Raw genomic sequence first — 18,417 nt, forward strand, 5'->3', positions numbered from 1 at the left:
TTGCAAGAGAAGCAAACTCAGCTGATTCTGTATCCTCAGTTTGTCCTGAGTGAGGGGAAAAAGTCCCAAGGAATCCCATTGGTGGAAAGTTTTGAAAATCACCTATTTATGACCACATATTACCAAAAAACACTGTTTTTAACACACAGGGGAAAGGGGTTCAACATTTTACTTTCAGATATCACTATAAAAATTCACAAGTTGATTACACACACAAAGACAAGAAAAAAAGCCAATTACAAGTTCTTTGAATTATTCTGTTTACACAGTGTTTTTTGGTAATATGTGGTCATAAATAGGTGATTTTCAAAACTTTCCACCAATGGGATTTCCTGGGACTTTTTCCCCTCACTCAGGACAAACTGAGGATACAGAATCAGTTGAGTTTGTTTCTCTTGCAGTTTGTCCTAGGTTTTTTCATAAAATGACTGGACTATTTAACTTCCTCATTCATTCAGTCAGCAGGCGAGTTTTGGCATGGCATATTAATTCTGCCGTCTGTTATTTAAAATAAATAAGTAAATGAATAAATAAATAAAACAGTCAGTAGGCCTTTATTAGAAGTCCATTAGTAGCCTAGTTAGGTGGCGACTTTTTTCACGAACATGGCATGTCCTTTCGACAACGATCCCGTGGATGAAGCTTAAGTTACCTCCCTCTGTGAAACAGGCTGGAGTTACCCCTCTTTCTCTGCTTTGACTTACCTCCCTTTGTGAAACAGAAAACTCAGAGTTTCCCTCATTTCAGGGTTAACAGACTCAGAGTTTTCACTAAACCTGCTTTGTGAAACGGACCCCAGGATAGACAGTTTACGTCGTTAACGTTAGACCTGCGTTTGACAACATGGAGAAGCATTGTGAATACACTGGGCACTTGTATCTGACTTTAGAGAAGTAAACCACACTCCTCTGAATCCGCTTGTCTGCTAGTCATTCCTACAACAATAACATAATTAATAACAATAATAATATATAATATAGTAACATATTATTGTGGGGTGAATTGAGTGTGTGAAATTAGTGATACAGGGCCCTCTGCGTTCGTGCCCAGGGTCTGGGTTTGTGCTCCTCATCCTCTCCAGCAGCTTGTCCCTCCTCGGCCGTGATGTTCTCCATGTCTGTGAGGTGGTGAGGAACCTCGTGCTGACGGTCCGAGCAGATCCCCTTCAGGGTTTGATTTTATTCTTTACTCAGGAACATAAACATAAACATATGGAACAAAGAACGCACATTTTTTTCAAAGCACAAAGGACAAAAGTCTGTTTTTAGGAAGAGCATGAAAATAAAACCAGACGCCTCCATCTGCATCTCCTCCCTGACCTCCTGCACACACACACACACACACACACACACACACACACACACACACATAAACACACACACACACACACACACACAAGCGATGTCTTCCTTTGCACATCTTCTCTCTCCTCCGTCCTCCTCTCCTCGTTTTCCTCCGTTCCTCTCCTTCCCCTTCCCTTCTCTCTCTCTCTGATGAGGCGTTTGATGTCCTGTCAGGTACGTGGGTCTTTACAGCGTCTGCCTGCAGTTTACGGGCCGGCCTGCTGGTGCCTTCATGTCTTTTTAAAACGCCTCGCAGTGACCAAAGCATCAGCCCGGCGTCTGTGTTTCCCCAGGTTATGTTCCACACCGCCTCCTCTCTCTCTCTCTCTCTCTCCCTCTCTCTCTCTCTCTCTCTCTCTTTGTGTCACAATCAGAAACAGAGTTGGAAAAACGTTTACAGGCTGCCGGGTCTCGTGCTGCCAAAGCTCCTGGAGCTGCGGCTGCTTAAAGCGTCTTACAGTCTCATTTTCCACTACAGACTCCCACAGAAAAAAAAAAAAAAAATTAAAAAAAAGAGCCGTGCACAGACTCACCGTCATTAAACACATCAGTGTTCATCAGAGTTCTTTTTATTTGAATCAAAATTAAGAGCCTACGGCGGCTTATCAGGGCCACTGCAGGGAGTAAAAAAAAAAAAAAAAAAAAACGACTGAGCTGGGAGAGTGGGGGTGATAATCGAGAAAAACTCATTATTTTCAGGATTAAAGTGGAAAATTTATGAGGAAAAAAGATGGAAAATTCGGAGATTATAAAGTCATAATAATAGTTTTTCCTTTAGTTTTTGTTCTCCTCTTTTTTTTTTTTTTTTTTTTTTTTTTTTTGTCAAGGAACCAAGAACCAAGAACCAGATTCAGCAAAGTGAAGCCATGTGGCTCCTTGACAAAAACAAAAAAGAAAAAGAAAAAGAAAAACTGTTTTTCTGAGTTTATTCTCATAAATTTACCTTTTTTAATTTTTTTGCTCAGAATATTACACTTTCCCTGCCACCTCGCCATGTATCAGCTGTGTGGTTTCTGAATGTTGAGAAGCAGAACATTATAAGGCGGCTGCTTCAACCACAAACTCACATTTTTATTGGCCATGAGGACGGCGGTCTCTGTGGTCATTAAACGCAACGCTGCAGGAGGACGGCGGTCTGTGAGGTCATTAAACGCATCACCACAGGAGGACGGCGGTTTGTGAGGTCATTAAACACATCACTGCAGGAAGATGGTAGTCTGTGAGGTCATTAAATGCATCACCGCAGGAGGACGGCGGTCTGTGAGGTCATTAAACGCAGCATCACAGGAGGACGGCGGTCTGCGAGGTCATTAAATGTATCACCGCAGGAGGATGGCGGTCTGTGAGGTCATTAAATGCATCACCGCAGGAGGATGGTGGTCTGTGAGGTCATTAAACGCATCACCACAGGAGGACAGCGAGGTCATTAAACGCATCACCACAGGAGGACGGCGGCCTGTGAGGTCATTAAACGCATCATGCACGACAACAGTGGTCTGTAAGGTCATTAAACACATCACCACAGTCGGACGGCGGCCTGTGAGGTCATTAAACGCATCACCACAGGAAGATGGTACTCTGTGAGGTCATTAAACGCATCACCACACGAAGACGGTAGACTGTGAGGTCATTAAATGCATCACCACATGAAGATGGCGGTCTGTGAGGTCATTAAACACATCACCACAGGAGGATGGCGGTCTGTGAGGTCATTAAATGCATCACCACAGGAGGATGGTAGTCTATGAGGTCATTAAACGCATCACCACAGGAAGATGGTAGTCTATGAGGTCATTAAACGCATCACCACAGGACGATGGCGGTCTGTGAGGTCATTAAACGCATCACCACAGGAGGATGGAAGTCTGTGAGGTCATTAAACGCATCACCACAGGAAGACGGTAGTCTGTGAGGTCATTAAACGCATCACCACAGGAGGATGGAAGTCTGTGAGGTCATTAAACACATCACCACAGGAGGACGGTGGCCTGTGAGGTCATTAAACGCATCACCACAGTCGGACGGCGGCCTGTGAGGTCATTAAACGCATCACCACGGGAATTCTGTTCTTTAATATTATCAGTTCTTCAAATGTCTTCTTTGTGTTTCTCTTGAACGTTTGTCTGCACCGCCTTATAACCATGTCCATATTTAACATTCAGCATTAATGAGCCTCTAATCGACCAATCAGCATCAGGAACAGTAATAATCATCTCTGTGAGCGTGGCGGACAGGGACCCGGAGCCTCTCAGCACATCGTGTTCGCGTTGTGTTCACGTTGTGTTCACATCGTGTTCACGTTGTGTTCAGTGTTATGTAAGCGGCGGCGTGACGGACAGCTCGGGACAGGTGTGTGTTTTTCTGTAAATACACACTTGAGCCTCACATGTATATAATCTGGGCCGTCTTATATAATCTGTACGTCTGGACCTTCTTCTTCTTCTTCTTCTGCCAAGTCCTGCTCTCCTCTTTCTGTCCCCCTCCTGTTCTTTTCCTCCACCTCACTCCTCCTTCTTCTCCCTCTCCTCCTTCCTCCTCTGCTTCTTCTTCTTCTTCTTCTTCTTCTTCTGCTTCTCCCTTGGGCGATTGAAATTCCAGCTGGTCTCCCTCCTCCTCCTCCTCCTCCTCCTCCTCTCTTCCTCCTCCTCCTCTCTTCTTCTCTTTCCCCTTTTTCTCTGCAGCTCATTTGGTCGTGCGGTGAAACCCAGACGAGTCCTTCTCTCTCTCTCTTTCTCTCACTCTCTCTCTCTCTCCGCTCTGCGAGATGTTCTGGACCAAGGTCTTCGTCCTCTCTCTGCCGGCCGCCCTCCTCATCCTCACCTGTGAGTACCTGGGCTGAAAAAGCAGGGGTCAGGGGTCAGGGGTCAGGGGGGATTTGGGTTATAAAGCATCAGCTGAGATAAGGAGATGTGCTGATCTTTTATTTTGAAGTAACATTACAGCCTTCATTTTTTTTCGTTTTAGTTTTATTTTTACTTTTTTTGCAGCCACTTTCTATCGTTCCACTCAGGCTTTTATTTTGGAGTAATCTTCTAACCTTAGTTTTTCACTGGTTTTCATATTTATTTTTATCCTTTTACTCCAGTTTACTGACTTTTATTAATTTGCTTTTGGCATTTCTTGTTGTAATTTTCAGTCTAGCATGCTTTTTTATTGTTGTCTATTGTTTGTTGATGTTTATTCTTATTTTATTGTATTTTTACTGAACATATCAACAGCAGTTTCTGAAATAAAACTCAAAGAAATGGTACGTGGACAAATCACAGCCCTTAAATCTCTTCTCTCTTATCAAAGAGTAATCTGTTGCTGTGATGAGCTGTTATCATTAATTATCAATAACTGGAATAAAACGTGCCGTTCTGATGCTGTGCAAAGGAAGACAAGCATCGTCTCCAATTCAGAGACAAACAGGAACATTTATCCTTCCTAAAAAATCATAGTTAGCTCCAAAAATCACCACAAAAAGCAAGAAAGCCAAACACTGATCAGTCAGTCTGCATTTTTCATGAATGTGCCGCCTTTGATATATTTTTTCAGGCAACTTTCCCGGGATCAGTGCAAAAAAAAAAAAAAAAAAAAAAAAAATTGTCAGAATAAAAATCCTCCTTTTGCGTCTTTTTCTCTTCCTCCTCCTTGTTTTCTGCTCCGTTTCAACCACTCATCCATTTTCTGGATTTTTTGGTCGTAGTGAACAAACATCCTCGCTCGCAGATTTAAAGCACAAACACACACATCTGACACCTTCAGATAAAATGTGCTTTATCAAACTCACGTTAACAGTTTTATTGACCTTATTATAGCGCAGGCTCATTATTTTAGCAACTATGCACACCTGATATTTTTCCAACATACCCCCAGCGGTGCACTTACCACCATTTGACTGATTCTGCAGTGAGAATCCTAAACTTACATCGTCTCTGACTTCTGCACGGGAATGCTTCGATAAAGTCTCGGAGGTTGATCATTCCTAACTGATGTACCTGAAGTAGCTCATTAGCATAACGAGCAGCTCTGTCCTCAGCCCAGCATGAAGGTAAAGCGTGTGACAGACCCACTGCTCCACCAGAGGGCAGCGTGTCAGTGTTACGCTTTAGTGCCACTGAGGCGTGAAAACTGCAGGGTTTTCATGAAGCTGCAGTGACGTGAGGCGGCCTGCAGGGGGCGGCAGAGTGCACGTGAGGGGGCAGATCAAAGACGTCAGCGTCCCGGCTGAGGCTCCTGCGTGTCGCTGGGACGCCTCGGTGACGCAAAAACCCCGACACGCTGCCCTCTGGTGGAGCAGCCGGTCTATTACACGCTTTGATATACAATATAATCCATAACGTGACGAATTCGTAACAGACAGGTGATGCAAATCTTCCCTGTGGTTGGTTCAAAATGATCTCTAAACTGCATTTATGGCAGATTTTAATTTCCTCTTTGCTGAACCAGGATGTGAAGGCGAGTCTTGAATTCGATCATCTTGAGCGAATGTTTTTCACAAAACCGAAAGGCTGTGGTGTCATAATATTTCTAAAAAATCCAGTTCTGTCAGCAAACAGGCTGATAATAATCAGCTGATAATGTCTTCTCTCCCGCTCAGTGTCCGGCGGGGCGGAGGGCGCGGCCGTCCGGGACGACGCCAAAGCCGAAGAGCCAAAAGGTGCGGATCCTCGCCTCGTGTTTCCACCATGACACTGCTGCTCCACCTTCTCACCTCTGACCTCTGACCTCTGACCTTTTAGGGGCGGCGCGGCGGATCTTCATGCCCGAGTCGGACGCCTCCAACTTCTTCAAACGCCGAGGACGCCGCTCCGTCCGCTACCAGGAGATGCTGGGTGGGTTTTTCCGCCTGTTTCCATTTAACAGCTTGGAGAGCAAATCACTGTCAGCTGGGTTTGTTTTCTCCGAGCTGCTGGAAGCCACACACAGATTTACCTGAAACTGTCACTATTACACTGCAAAAACTCAGAATATTGGTCTTATTTCTAGTCAAAATGTCTCATTACACTTAAAATAAGACACGATCACCTGAGAAATAACTTGTTTTTAGAGAATTTCCACTTGTTTCATGTCAAAATTTGCCTCAAACAAGTGAAAATTGTCTAAAAACAAGTTATTTCTTCAGTGATCGTGTCTTATTTTAAGTGTAATGAGACATTTTGACTTGAAATAAGACAAATATTGTTGGTCAGAGTTTGACGTTTTGCAGTGTGGGCTTCATTCAGGCTCTGGGGGGGGAAACGTCCGAGAACTGGGACTTCCAAATAATTCCTCACATTCACTCACGTTTCTGTAACCGAGTGGCTTTCTTGTGCTCCTGTATGCACTGCAAAAAGTCAAAATCTTACCAAGATTATTTGTCTTATTTCAAGTCAAAAATGTCTTATTTCAAGTCAAAATATCTCATTACACTTAAAATAAGACATGATCACCTCAGATGTAACTTGTTTTTAGACAATTGTCTCTTGTTTCAAGTGAAAATTTACTTGAAACAAGAAACAAATTCTGTCAATAAGTAAGTAAGTAAGTAAGTAAGATTTTGACTTTTTGCAGTGTGTTTTTAAAGTCGGTCACTTTAGTTTGACTTCGGCTCACGGCTCGACTTTTGTCCGTGTTTTGAATCAGATCCTTAAAAACCGATCAGAGGCAGGTTGAAGCCTCCAGAGCCCAGCGGGGAGGAGGACATGTCGCAGATCTGAGGCTCTGAGGGTTTTTGAGCCGACCGACGGCGGCTTGTGTGTGTGTGTGTGTGTGTGTGTGTGTGTGTGTGTGTGTGTGTGTGTGTGTGTGTGTGTGTGTGCGTCCGGGCTCAGATGCCTTTGTACTTTGATGCTTTGGCAAAGAAAGAATGAACTTATTGTGCTGAGAGAGAGAGAGAGAGAGAGAGAGAGAGAGAGAGAGAGAGAGAGAGAGCCTGCTCCATACTGCCCTGTGACTCCCTCTGCAGCCTCCAGCTCGTGTGTGTGTGTGTGTGTGTGTGTGTGTGTGTGTGTGTTAAGAGTTGCTCCTGTATGAAACAACACCTGATTTGCAGCCTCGCTCTCGCTCTCCTTCTGTCTCTCTGTTTTCTTAACTTTCACAGCTTCCACTCGCCCTCATCATCCAGCTACAAACCAACACACACACACACACACACACACACACACACACACACACACACACACACACAGCTCCAGTCCTGTCCTGGAGGCCAAACCCAGCCATAACTCAGTGTGTCCACGCTGAGGCCGAGTGGACCGCACACACCGCCTCAGGCTCGGCGGCCACACAGGACACCAAATATAAATCAACATAAACAGCGTCTCCGTGCTCCTCCAAAGCCCTCAGACCGGCCGCGTTAACCCCGAGGCCCCGCCCCCCGGCCCCCCCCGACTCCCCCGACCCCCCCGGGCCGCCCCGTCAGGGACATGATGAACGGCCTGTCCTCGGAGTCGAGCTCATTGTTTCCTCTAAGACGGACAAAATGTTTTTGGCCGGAGGGCGAAGCGCCTGTCACCTCAGACACAAGACAAGGTGTAACACACACACACACACACACACACACACACACACACACACACTGAGCCACTTTTTATTTTTAGCTCACACACACACTCAATGCTTTTCAGTGCGATATCCATTCTATTTTTAGAGGATTTATTTTAGTTTCATATTTATTGGATGTGTGCTCGTCGTCCACTGACAGTAATTCTGTTCTTATTTTCTATTTGGGAGGAGGATCAGGGAGGCGTCACTCGAAGGGAGTAAATATAATTATAAAGACAATTCCTCTGTGGGATTTTGAAAATGTGACGGCGCCGGTTTGTCCGGAGCGGGACGCCAATAGAGGAGAGGATATTTGGATTCTAAAATAAAACAAGTCGACGGCGACCTCCAGGTTTCCTGTCAGCCGCTCCTGCACGGGACGCCTCCTCTGGGACGCCTCCTCTGGGACGCCTCCTGCACGGGACGCCTCCTCTGGGACGCCTCCTCTGGGACGCCTCCTCTGGGACGCCTCCTCTGGGACGCCTCCTGCACGGGACGCCTCCTCTGGGACGCCTCCTCTGGGACGCCTCCTGCACGGGACGCCTCCTGCACGGGACGCCTCCTGCACGGGACGCCTCCTGCACGGGACGCCTCCTCTGGGACGCCTCCTCTGGGACGCCTCCTGCACGGGACGCCTCCTGCACGGGACGCCTCCTCTGGGACGCCTCCTGCACGGGACGCTCCTGCACGGGACGCTCCTGCACGGGACGCCTCCTCTGGGACGCCTCCTCTGGGATGCCTCCTGCACGGGACGCCTCCTCTGGGACGCCTCCTCTGGGATGCCTCCTGCACGGGACGCCTCCTCTGGGACGCCTCCTGCACGGGACGCCTCCTCTGGGACGCCTCCTCTGGGACGCCTCCTCTGGGATGCCTCCTTCACGAGACGCTCCTGCACGGGACGCCTCCTCTGGGACGCCTCCTCTGGGACGCCTCCTGCACGGGACGCCTCCTCTGGGACGCCTCCTGCACGGGACGCCTCCTCTGGGACGCCTCCTCTGGGATGCCTCCTTCACGAGACGCTCCTGCACGGGACGCTTCCTCTGGGACGCCTCCTCTGGGACGCCTCCTGCACGGGACGCCTCCTCTGGGACGCCTCCTCTGGGACGCCTCCTCTGGGACGCCTCCTCTGGGACGCCTCCTGCACGGGACGCCTCCTCTGGGACGCCTCCTCTGGGACGCCTCCTGCACGGGACGCCTCCTGCACGGGACGCCTCCTCTGGGACGCCTCCTCTGGGACGCCTCCTGCACGGGACGCCTCCTGCACGGGACGCCTCCTCTGGGACGCCTCCTGCACGGGACGCCTCCTCTGGGACGCCTCCTGCACGGGACGCTCCTGCACGGGACGCTCCTGCACGGGACGCCTCCTCTGGGACGCCTCCTCTGGGATGCCTCCTGCACGGGACGCCTCCTCTGGGACGCCTCCTCTGGGATGCCTCCTGCACGGGACGCCTCCTCTGGGACGCCTCCTGCACGGGACGCCTCCTCTGGGACGCCTCCTCTGGGACGCCTCCTCTGGGATGCCTCCTTCACGAGACGCTCCTGCACGGGACGCCTCCTCTGGGACGCCTCCTCTGGGACGCCTCCTGCACGGGACGCCTCCTCTGGGACGCCTCCTGCACGGGACGCCTCCTCTGGGACGCCTCCTCTGGGATGCCTCCTTCACGAGACGCTCCTGCACGGGACGCTTCCTCTGGGACGCCTCCTCTGGGACGCCTCCTGCACGGGACGCCTCCTCTGGGACGCCTCCTCTGGGACGCCTCCTCTGGGACGCCTCCTCTGGGACGCCTCCTCTGGGACGCCTCCTGCACGGGACGCCTCCTCTGGGACGCCTCCTCTGGGACGCCTCCTGCACGGGACGCCTCCTGCACGGGACGCCTCCTGCACGGGACGCCTCCTCTGGGACGCCTCCTCTGGGACGCCTCCTCTGGGACGCCTCCTGCACGGGACGCCTCCTGCACGGGACGCCTCCTCTGGGACGCCTCCTGCACGGGACGCCTCCTCTGGGACGCCTCCTGCACGGGACGCTCCTGCACGGGACGCCTCCTCTGGGACGCCTCCTCTGGGATGCCTCCTGCACGGGACGCCTCCTCTGGGACGCCTCCTCTGGGATGCCTCCTGCACGGGACGCCTCCTCTGGGACGCCTCCTGCACGGGACGCCTCCTCTGGGACGCCTCCTCTGGGACGCCTCCTCTGGGATGCCTCCTTCACGAGACGCTCCTGCACGGGACGCCTCCTCTGGGACGCCTCCTCTGGGACGCCTCCTGCACGGGACGCCTCCTCTGGGACGCCTCCTGCACGGGACGCCTCCTCTGGGACGCCTCCTCTGGGATGCCTCCTTCACGAGACGCTCCTGCACGGGACGCCTCCTCTGGGACGCCTCCTCTGGGACGCCTCCTGCACGGGACGCCTCCTCTGGGACGCCTCCTCTGGGACGCCTCCTCTGGGACGCCTCCTCTGGGACGCTGCTGCCTCAGGCTCAGGGGCTTTGTTTGGCCTGTTGGTGGCGCTGTGGTGGCCCGACCTGCTTCATTTAGTGGAGACAAGGCGTCGCACCTAAACCTGTCGTTCCCCAGAGGCTCCTGAAGTCTGATGTGTCTGAGACGGTGAGCCTGAGGCTTTGGGTCCTGTTGGCCAGCAGGGGGCAGCACCACCCACCCAGCTAGCTGCTCCCGTCCTCATAGAGCAGATTAAAGTAAATATCTGAGAAAAAACTTGGACAATCTCTGAGATTAAGGCGGTACACTTTCAAGAACAAACTCACAAATTTACAAGAAAAAACTTGAGAACTCTGAGATGATAAAAAAAAATTTTCTCGTAAAATTTGTGACTTAATAATCTCAGAATTTTTTTTTTTTTTTTTCATAAAATTGTGGGTATCACTTTACAAGAAGAGTACAACAATTAACGTTAGTTAACGTGAGTTAATGCGTAATGGTTAATTAACTGTTAGTTACTGATTATTATGTCATTTATTAATGTTAATAATATCTACAATAACCCTTAAATAACATATAAATTAATACCTTAGCATGAACAGCATTAGTACATGATTCTTAGACACATTAGTTAACGGTTAGTTACCTGATACTTCATGTTTATTACCTGTTATTTAATGTTTATTACCTGTTACTTCATGTTTATTATGGCATTAACTAACATTAATTGTTGTACTCTTATTGTAGAGTGTTACCAAATTGTGAGTTTTTCTCATAATTTTACCACTTTAATCTTGCAAATTCTGAGTTTTTTCCTCGGATACGTCGGAAACAGCAGCAGCTGATGATGATGGAAGAACAAGAATAAGAGTTCATAAACGCATTTTATTAAACATAAAAGATATGAATCAAATTTATATTGTAGCCTCTGCCATGCCAGTGTGTGTGTGTGTGTGTGAATGGGTGAATGTGAGGCAAATATTGTTGAGTCCTTTTAGTGACTGGTAGACTACAAAATGCAGCCCATGTACCGTTTATTAAAAGGCCTTTGCCTGCTGAGGGACTTGATGGAGCGTTCAGATCCAGAGCCGTCGGAGCGATCAGCCTCTGGTCTGAGTTTATTTCGGCTCCGGGTGTGTTGTGAGGCGAGAGTGAGGTTCCACAAAGTGCAGTATTCACCTGGGACGCCACATTACAGCCACACGCTGCACGGGAAACAGCACGTCCACATGTCCTCGGGGAGATTTCACCACAAACTGCGACCTGCACTCATAACGACCTTCATTAAGTCACATTATGTTTCTGTTTTTTACTGAAAAACACAGAAAAAAAAAAAAAAACTGGAAAAAGCCGCTCTGTCCCGTCCAGAGAGGGGCGGAGGTCTGCTCCAGCTCGCCACATTCCTCCAAAATAAAGGCCCGGTCCACGACAACCTGAGGGGGCAGCTGCATGTGTGTGTGTGTGTGTGTGTGTGTGTGTGTGTGTGTGTGACCCTGCCACAGAAGCGATGCACAGGTAGCAGGAAAATCCCTGCAGGAGCCGAGGCAGGAATGTAAAGGAGCAATTTAGACTTAAAGAGGCGCCGCCGGGGGGGAGGGGGGGGTTTCTGTGAAGTGTTTTTGTGGCTCGTCGGTGAAATGACCTGCTGACTGTTTAGAAAATCGGCCCCGAGGTGGTCGCCGGCCCCGGGGCCCCGTGCTCACCCTTAAAGGTGCAGTCAGACAGGAAGCTGCACGCTCTGCTCTCACTTTCAAACGGCTTGTGGTTCGCCATGTTTACGTTTTGAAAGTTTAGAGCGCATCAGGGTTTACAACATAATGATGGAAGCGTATAATTTGGCCATTCCCGTGCCTAAATATATCTCACAAGTTGTTGCTGCAGCTTTGGGGTTGATACCGTTGAATTTTAAGCATTTTTGACGACTGGAGAAATGATAAAAATGGTCAAAAATCCCTCCAGAATACCACAAGACGACTGAATCAAAGCCAACTGATGCAGCTCCAAGACTGTTTAGGCCCCAGTCTGCACACACACACCATTTTACAACAGGCCACAAGAACACATGTGGACTGCAGGCTTTGGGGCCCAAACTGCATGGGATTAGCAGAAGGTGGGCGTGTCTGCAGAGGGGAGAGAACCCATTTTCATTCACACAGCTGGAGGTCAGAGGTCAAGGGACGAGCAGTGAGCCTGACCGACGCTAGATGGCGCTGTTGTTTAGAGTTTGGCTGATGAAAGACGCTGGCTAAGCGATACAGAAACGCAGAAATAAAACTAATCCCATCAGAAACGTCTGTTGTTCTGCTGCTCATATTTGAACGTTAAAATCTCGACCACAGAAACGATCAAATTGGCCGATTTCACAAACCAAACGAGCCGTCAGTTTTCCACCTGGACGTCTCCGTTGTTGGTGGTGGTTCTGTGTCCTGTCAGGGTCAAATTTACCGAAAAGGTGGGACAGGAAGTAGGGTTGGGTATCGGTTGGGTTTTATCCGATACCGGTGCCGACTCGGTATTTTTTAAACGGTTCCGGTGCTTAAACGATTCTCGAACCGCTACTTAAAAAAATGAAAACGCACACACAAGGCAGTACTTTTTACTACGGATCTTTTGTAGCACAGGGGAGATATGCTGCTCAAACACTCAGTATGTAGTGTTAGTGTATGTTTATGAGTTGTAGAACATAATAAATTATCTTGAAGGAGTAGATGTTTACCAGTAAGCTTGACTCCAATAATCTAACAATATGTTAAATTATTATTTGTTTTAAAAATGTAAATTACTTATCAAACAGACCCAACAATTCAGCTACCAATGAATGAGCAGTAGTATGAATGTGATAACATAGATTGAATATGAAAAATAAGCCGAAGTGATACCTCTTCTCTGAATAGACAAGCTAAGCCAGTGTGCTGCTGTTAGCCAGTGAAAATAGAGCGGAGTGGCAACTCTTCGCTTTGTTACACAATCTTTGTCAGTGCGCTGCTGTAGCTGGAAAGTTTCTCTGCCTTTTGGACTCGTACGGTGCCGGTGCAGTTTTTTATTATTATTATTATTATTATTATTATTATTATTATTATTATTTTATTATTATCAGTTGGCTAATTCCGCGATTCCGTGTTTGCGGAAGTTACAGGGCCCTAGTTAGCATCCCTGTCACTATCGGCTCTGATCAACAGGTGTGCTGAGCAGCATCACTGATGTCACGTTCAACAACCACAAGTTGATGCTGGTGTTCTGTCAATTTTTGCTGCTTTGTCGAAATTTGCTACCGCCGCATAAACCGACAGGTTAATCTATCGATATCGGCATTAAGTGGGCAAAGTTATCTGATGCAAAGTTATCTGGCACCGAAATGAGGCACCGACATTTTTGTTCTTATTCGGTCTCGTTACTACCGTTTATGTTGGAACCGGTGCCCTGTTGGCACCGCGTTTCGGTACCCAACCCGAACGGGAAGGTACACACTCTTTTCTTAAGATGCGTTTAGTGTGTCAGCGAGCAGCTCGCGTTATTAAAGAAAGCTCTGGCTCTGCTTGTCTTCTGGAAGAGGAAGACAGCTGTGGCCTGTGAGATGTAAACACGTTCCATGTGGCTTTAAATGACATTTTATTTTATTTTATTTTATTTTGGTGAGAACACGAGGTCAGTCCCACCGCCCCATCACTCAGGTCAAAGGTCAGACGGATTTCACTCAAAGTTTGTTCCACAAGATATTAAATTATTTCGTCACGGAAAACTAGTCATTTTAGTTTTGTTTTTGTAAATCCCAGGGTTTAGGATATGATGTCTGATGTTTAGCTGAGTTGTATCTCCAGCTGTGATGTCATTTAAGAAAACCAAGAGATTAGAATGAGTCGGAGGGTAAAAAAAAAAAAAAGAAAAAAGAAAGAAAAAATGGGGGAAAAATAGTTTGGCAGCACAAATTGGCTTCTTCTACAGGCAAGTAGCTTCGCATGTGTGTATGTGTGTGTGTATGTGTGTGTGTGTGTGTGAGTGACAGAGAGAAGGATGAGTTAATCTGCAAGCCAAACCCCGACTCCACGCCACAACTGAGCCTCAAATCACCGTCCTGCTGCGGAGGAAAATAAATCTGCAGACGGGACGCGTGTCTCGTGTCGTAATCCCGACACTGCAGCGCTCCGACTCGGGACGTTACAGCCGTCATGTCTCCTGTCCCGGGACAGAGCCTGGCCTGTCCCGGGCTGGGCGGGGGCGCAAATACAGCTTACACACACTGTTTTTATTTATTTACAGAAACAGTTTATCCAACTTTATCAGGAATCAGTGACTGGGGCCAGATGTGTAAACACTGTTTATGCTATTTTCTACACAGAAATGAGTTTTCATAAGAACAGGTGCAGGGAGGAGGTGCTTCCTGCACGCGCACACACACACACACACACACACACACACACACACAGAGTTTTGGCTGCAGGTTGTTGTAGAAGTGGCAGAAAATAACATGAAAGTGGGATTTATGCCACATTATTATTGTAACGTCATTACTTCAATTTCACCGTGCATGTATGATTTGGCACAAGCCTATTTATCTATTTATTATTATTATTATTATTATTATTATCATTATGTTTGAATGAGAATGTGTGTGTTGCACCGTGTGACACATAATCCAGATGTGAGTGACGTGTGTGTGATCAGCTCATATTCATTATGATGAGCTACACACCTCGCTGAATGAGCAGCAGCAGGTGTTTCTATGGAAACGAGCCAATTAGGAGCCTCCGTTTATGGCTGATTGTGGGAGCGTGCATGAGGCTCGTGCACGTGCACAACAGTCACACAAAGACTGGGGGTTTATTTTTTTTTTGACTGTCTCCTCTGTTCCTCTGCTGGTATGTGACTGCAGTAGAAGTACTGTTCCTCTGCTGGTATGTGACTGCAGTAGAAGTAGAAGTACTGTTCCTCTACTGGTATGTGACTGCAGTAGAAGTAGAAGTACTGTTCCTCTGCTGGTATGTGACTGCAGTAGAAGTAGAAGTACTGTTCCTCTGCTGGTATCTGACTGCAGTAGAAGTAGAAGTACTGTTCCTCTGCTGGTATCTGACTGCAGTAGAAGTAGAAGTACTGTTCCTCTGCTGGTATCTGACTGCAGTAGAAGTAGAAGTACTGTTCCTCTGCTGGTATGTGACTGCAGTAGAAGTAGAAGTACTGTTCCTCTGCTGGTATGTGACTGCAGTAGAAGTAGAAGTACTGTTCCTCTGCTGGTATCTGACTGCAGTAGAAGTAGAAGTAGTGCAGTAAAAATGTCCTGCAGTAAAAGTCCAAAGTGTCTCATGTCAAATGTCCTGGCAGTAAAAGTGACTGAGCTCCTTTTTCCAAACAGTAACTGTGTTAGCTGGGATCTTTTCCATGCAGTTAGAAAAGGAGGAGAGAACACGCTGCACACTGCATGCTTTTAAAGGGGCATTACACTAAACTGAAGTGAGGACCCTGGAGACTCAACTGACAAAATGTGGGATAAATTTTTTCCAGTTGAGTCTAAAACCTTTTATTCCATTTATTTTTCTTGACTGTTTTGGGTTTGAGTTATTTAAATTATTTTTATTTATTTATTTATTTTTATTTGTTTATTTGTTTATTTTCTGTGTTTCATGTCGTACTCATTACTACTTTTATTTTGCTAGTTTGAGTTCATTCTGTTTCTTGTTAGTCTTCTTCCTGCCGCCGGGGTTTCCTCGATGGAAAATGCTGAGTTTTATGACGCTGTTTCTTCAGCTGCTGTTTTTACTGGGGTTGTGTGTGTGTGTGTGTGTGTGTGTTGCTTCACTGTATGGAGCACTTTGTGACATATGCATTTGAATGAACAGTGCTATATGAATAGTCTGATTGATTGATTGATTGATTAAAACGGTCCTCGCTTCCACTGACTGCCTGCAGTTTTTCATGGTGCAGCTTTTATTGTGAAATTTGGAAAAGGACAAAAAAGTAGAGCCAACACAGTAGAAGCAGGTTCCTCTTCTCATCTCTGCTGACTGAGCTTTTATTGTGAAAGGCTCCAGTCAGTCATTAATCATCTGTTCTGTGTGACGGATCTGATTTAAAATGTAGAAAAGACAAAATTCAGGTAGAAAATGGACTGAAGGAAAACAAAAATACCCTCATTTAAAAAAAAAAAAAAACTCAAAAAAGTAAAAGTACACAAAGAAGCTCCTCAGTTACAGTAACAGGAGGAAATGTAATCAGTTACTTCAACCTGAACCTGACAACAGACACATGACAGCTCTCTCTCTCTCTCTCTCTCCCTCTCCCTCTCTCTCTCTCTCCCTCTCTCTCTCTCCCTCTCTCTCCCTCCAGCTGAGCAGAGGGTGAGGCAGTCCCAGGATGAGAGGAGGAGGGAGTACAACGAGGAGCAGAGGGACGAGTATGAGAACTACACCGAGGAGGCGCGTGACGGTACGACGCCCAAACACCTCAACTGTTCATTTTGCGGCGAGGCCCCGAGCCGCCGCCCCTCCCCCCGCGGCCCGACGCCCGCCGGGACAAACTGCAGCTTCTAAACTGAGAGTTCCCTCTCGGAGCCGCAGAGCTTGGCAGCGTCGGCGAGTTGACACCAAGTTAAAGGCACAGTTCACCCAAAATACAAGGAGGAGATATTTTCCAGCTTCCCCTTGTTAGTTTCTGTGTGATTTGACGACGTTTCCAGGCTGGATGGAAAAGTAGATTTAGTCTTTTCTTCTTGGGCCAAGTGACCACATGACTTCACTCGGCTGCTGTCTCAGGCCTGCAGCTGACGACCTCATCAAATCTACTCTGACATGGGATTCAGGAACAAGGAGATCCTGCTGATCTGAGCCCAGAATCAGCAGATTGTTTTCTTCTGAATCGGCCCAAGTCACAGCAACGTCTCTTCAGAGTCCAGATGCTGAGGAGGAGGTTGGGGTTCTGGACTCAGACCAGCAGGATTTCCTTCAGACTGGATCCCACAGGAGGAGGACAAACTGGTTTTCAGATTTTTTTTTCTCATAAATTTGACTTTGATCTCATAATCTAAGACTTGAATTTTTGAATTCAGACTTGTTTGAATAAACAGTTTGATTCACTTCATAGGATGTAAGCAGATTTTTTTTTTTCTGTTTTGGGTGAACTGTTCCTTTAAAAAAAACAAAACAAACAAACAAACAAAAAAACTACTTTATTTACTTGTAGAACAAAATGTCACAATGAGGGATTGACTTCACAGGACACCAGCAGGAATATCTTGTTTTGTGTTTTGGGTGAATTATTCCTTTAAAATAAACACATTTTCTTTATCTACAGAACAAAACGAGAGGATGAGGGAGAAGAACGAGCAGGTGCGGGAGTTTCACTACGACGGCATGTACCCTCGCTACTACTGGTACCACTGAGCGCGCTCCGTAGCGTGATGGGCGGGGCCAACAACACCTGGCGGCCAATGGCGGACGACCCCGCCGCCCAGAGGAAACTCGTTCATCATGTTTCCTCTGATTCCTGAGAAAAATTCAACTGTTTGTCTCTACCATTTTAGTCTGAAAGCTTTTTGTATAAAATCTTAGTGCAATAGTCTTTCCTCTCCAGGTCAAACTGAAAGGTGCATTTTAATAGTCATTAAGTTTCTTTAAATATTTTTACTGTAACTACCTGTTCTCACCTGTACATACATACAAGCTACACAACCATGTCTTCATGGCCAGTCTGTTTAAACAGGGTCACTATGAAGTGACAATATTTAGTGCTGATAAATAAATCAAGCTTTTATGTTCGCAATACATGTGTCAGGCAATGGCTGCATTTCCACAAGGGGGCAGTAGTGCTGCTTTTGTAAGGAAAATAAAAACAACTTTAAAGGACCGCACCAGTGATTTTAAAAGTTTGGCTCATTTACTAAAAATTCTCCACATTTTCCATGTCAACAAACTTTTTATCAAATCATGTGAAAGTACTAAAGATTTCACAACATAGAATTAAAAATATCTCCATTTTCAAATTTGAATTTTTTTCAGTTTAAAGTGGAATGTTTCCCCCCGGGGGGAACTATTTTTTTTTTTTTTTTTTTTTTTTTTTTTTCCCCACTCTGACCACAATTTAAAACCCAACAGTGCTGCAGCTTTTAGGAAAACTCATGTGGAGGACTTTATTCGGCTGATGG

The 18,417-nt window shown here is 47.0% G+C and overlaps 1 protein-coding gene across 1 annotated transcript; it reads left to right on the top strand.

The window, feature by feature from the left end:
* Window positions 1-4,046: 4,046 nt before the first annotated feature.
* ucmaa (upper zone of growth plate and cartilage matrix associated a) lies at window positions 4,047-18,278 on the top strand. Its single transcript, XM_030046017.1, has 5 exons — window positions 4,047-4,165; window positions 5,926-5,985; window positions 6,068-6,160; window positions 16,605-16,703; window positions 17,568-18,278. Exons 1-5 carry the CDS (start codon window positions 4,108-4,110, stop codon window positions 17,654-17,656), a joined length of 399 nt encoding a protein of 132 aa, XP_029901877.1. The 5' UTR covers window positions 4,047-4,107; the 3' UTR covers window positions 17,657-18,278.
* The last annotated feature ends 139 nt before the right edge of the window (window positions 18,279-18,417 follow it).

This window comes from Myripristis murdjan, chromosome 23, assembly GCF_902150065.1.
Source record: "Myripristis murdjan chromosome 23, fMyrMur1.1, whole genome shotgun sequence".
Taxonomy (NCBI): domain Eukaryota; kingdom Metazoa; phylum Chordata; class Actinopteri; order Holocentriformes; family Holocentridae; genus Myripristis; species Myripristis murdjan.

Coding starts and splice junctions, on each gene's coding strand:
- ucmaa (XM_030046017.1), top strand. CDS start 4,108: ATGTTCTGGACCAAGGTCTTCGTCCTCTCTCTGCCGGCCGCCCTCCTC. Junction 4,166..5,925: donor CGCCCTCCTCATCCTCACCT/GTGAGTACCTGG, acceptor TCTCCCGCTCAG/TGTCCGGCGGGGCGGAGGGC. Junction 5,986..6,067: donor CAAAGCCGAAGAGCCAAAAG/GTGCGGATCCTC, acceptor CTGACCTTTTAG/GGGCGGCGCGGCGGATCTTC.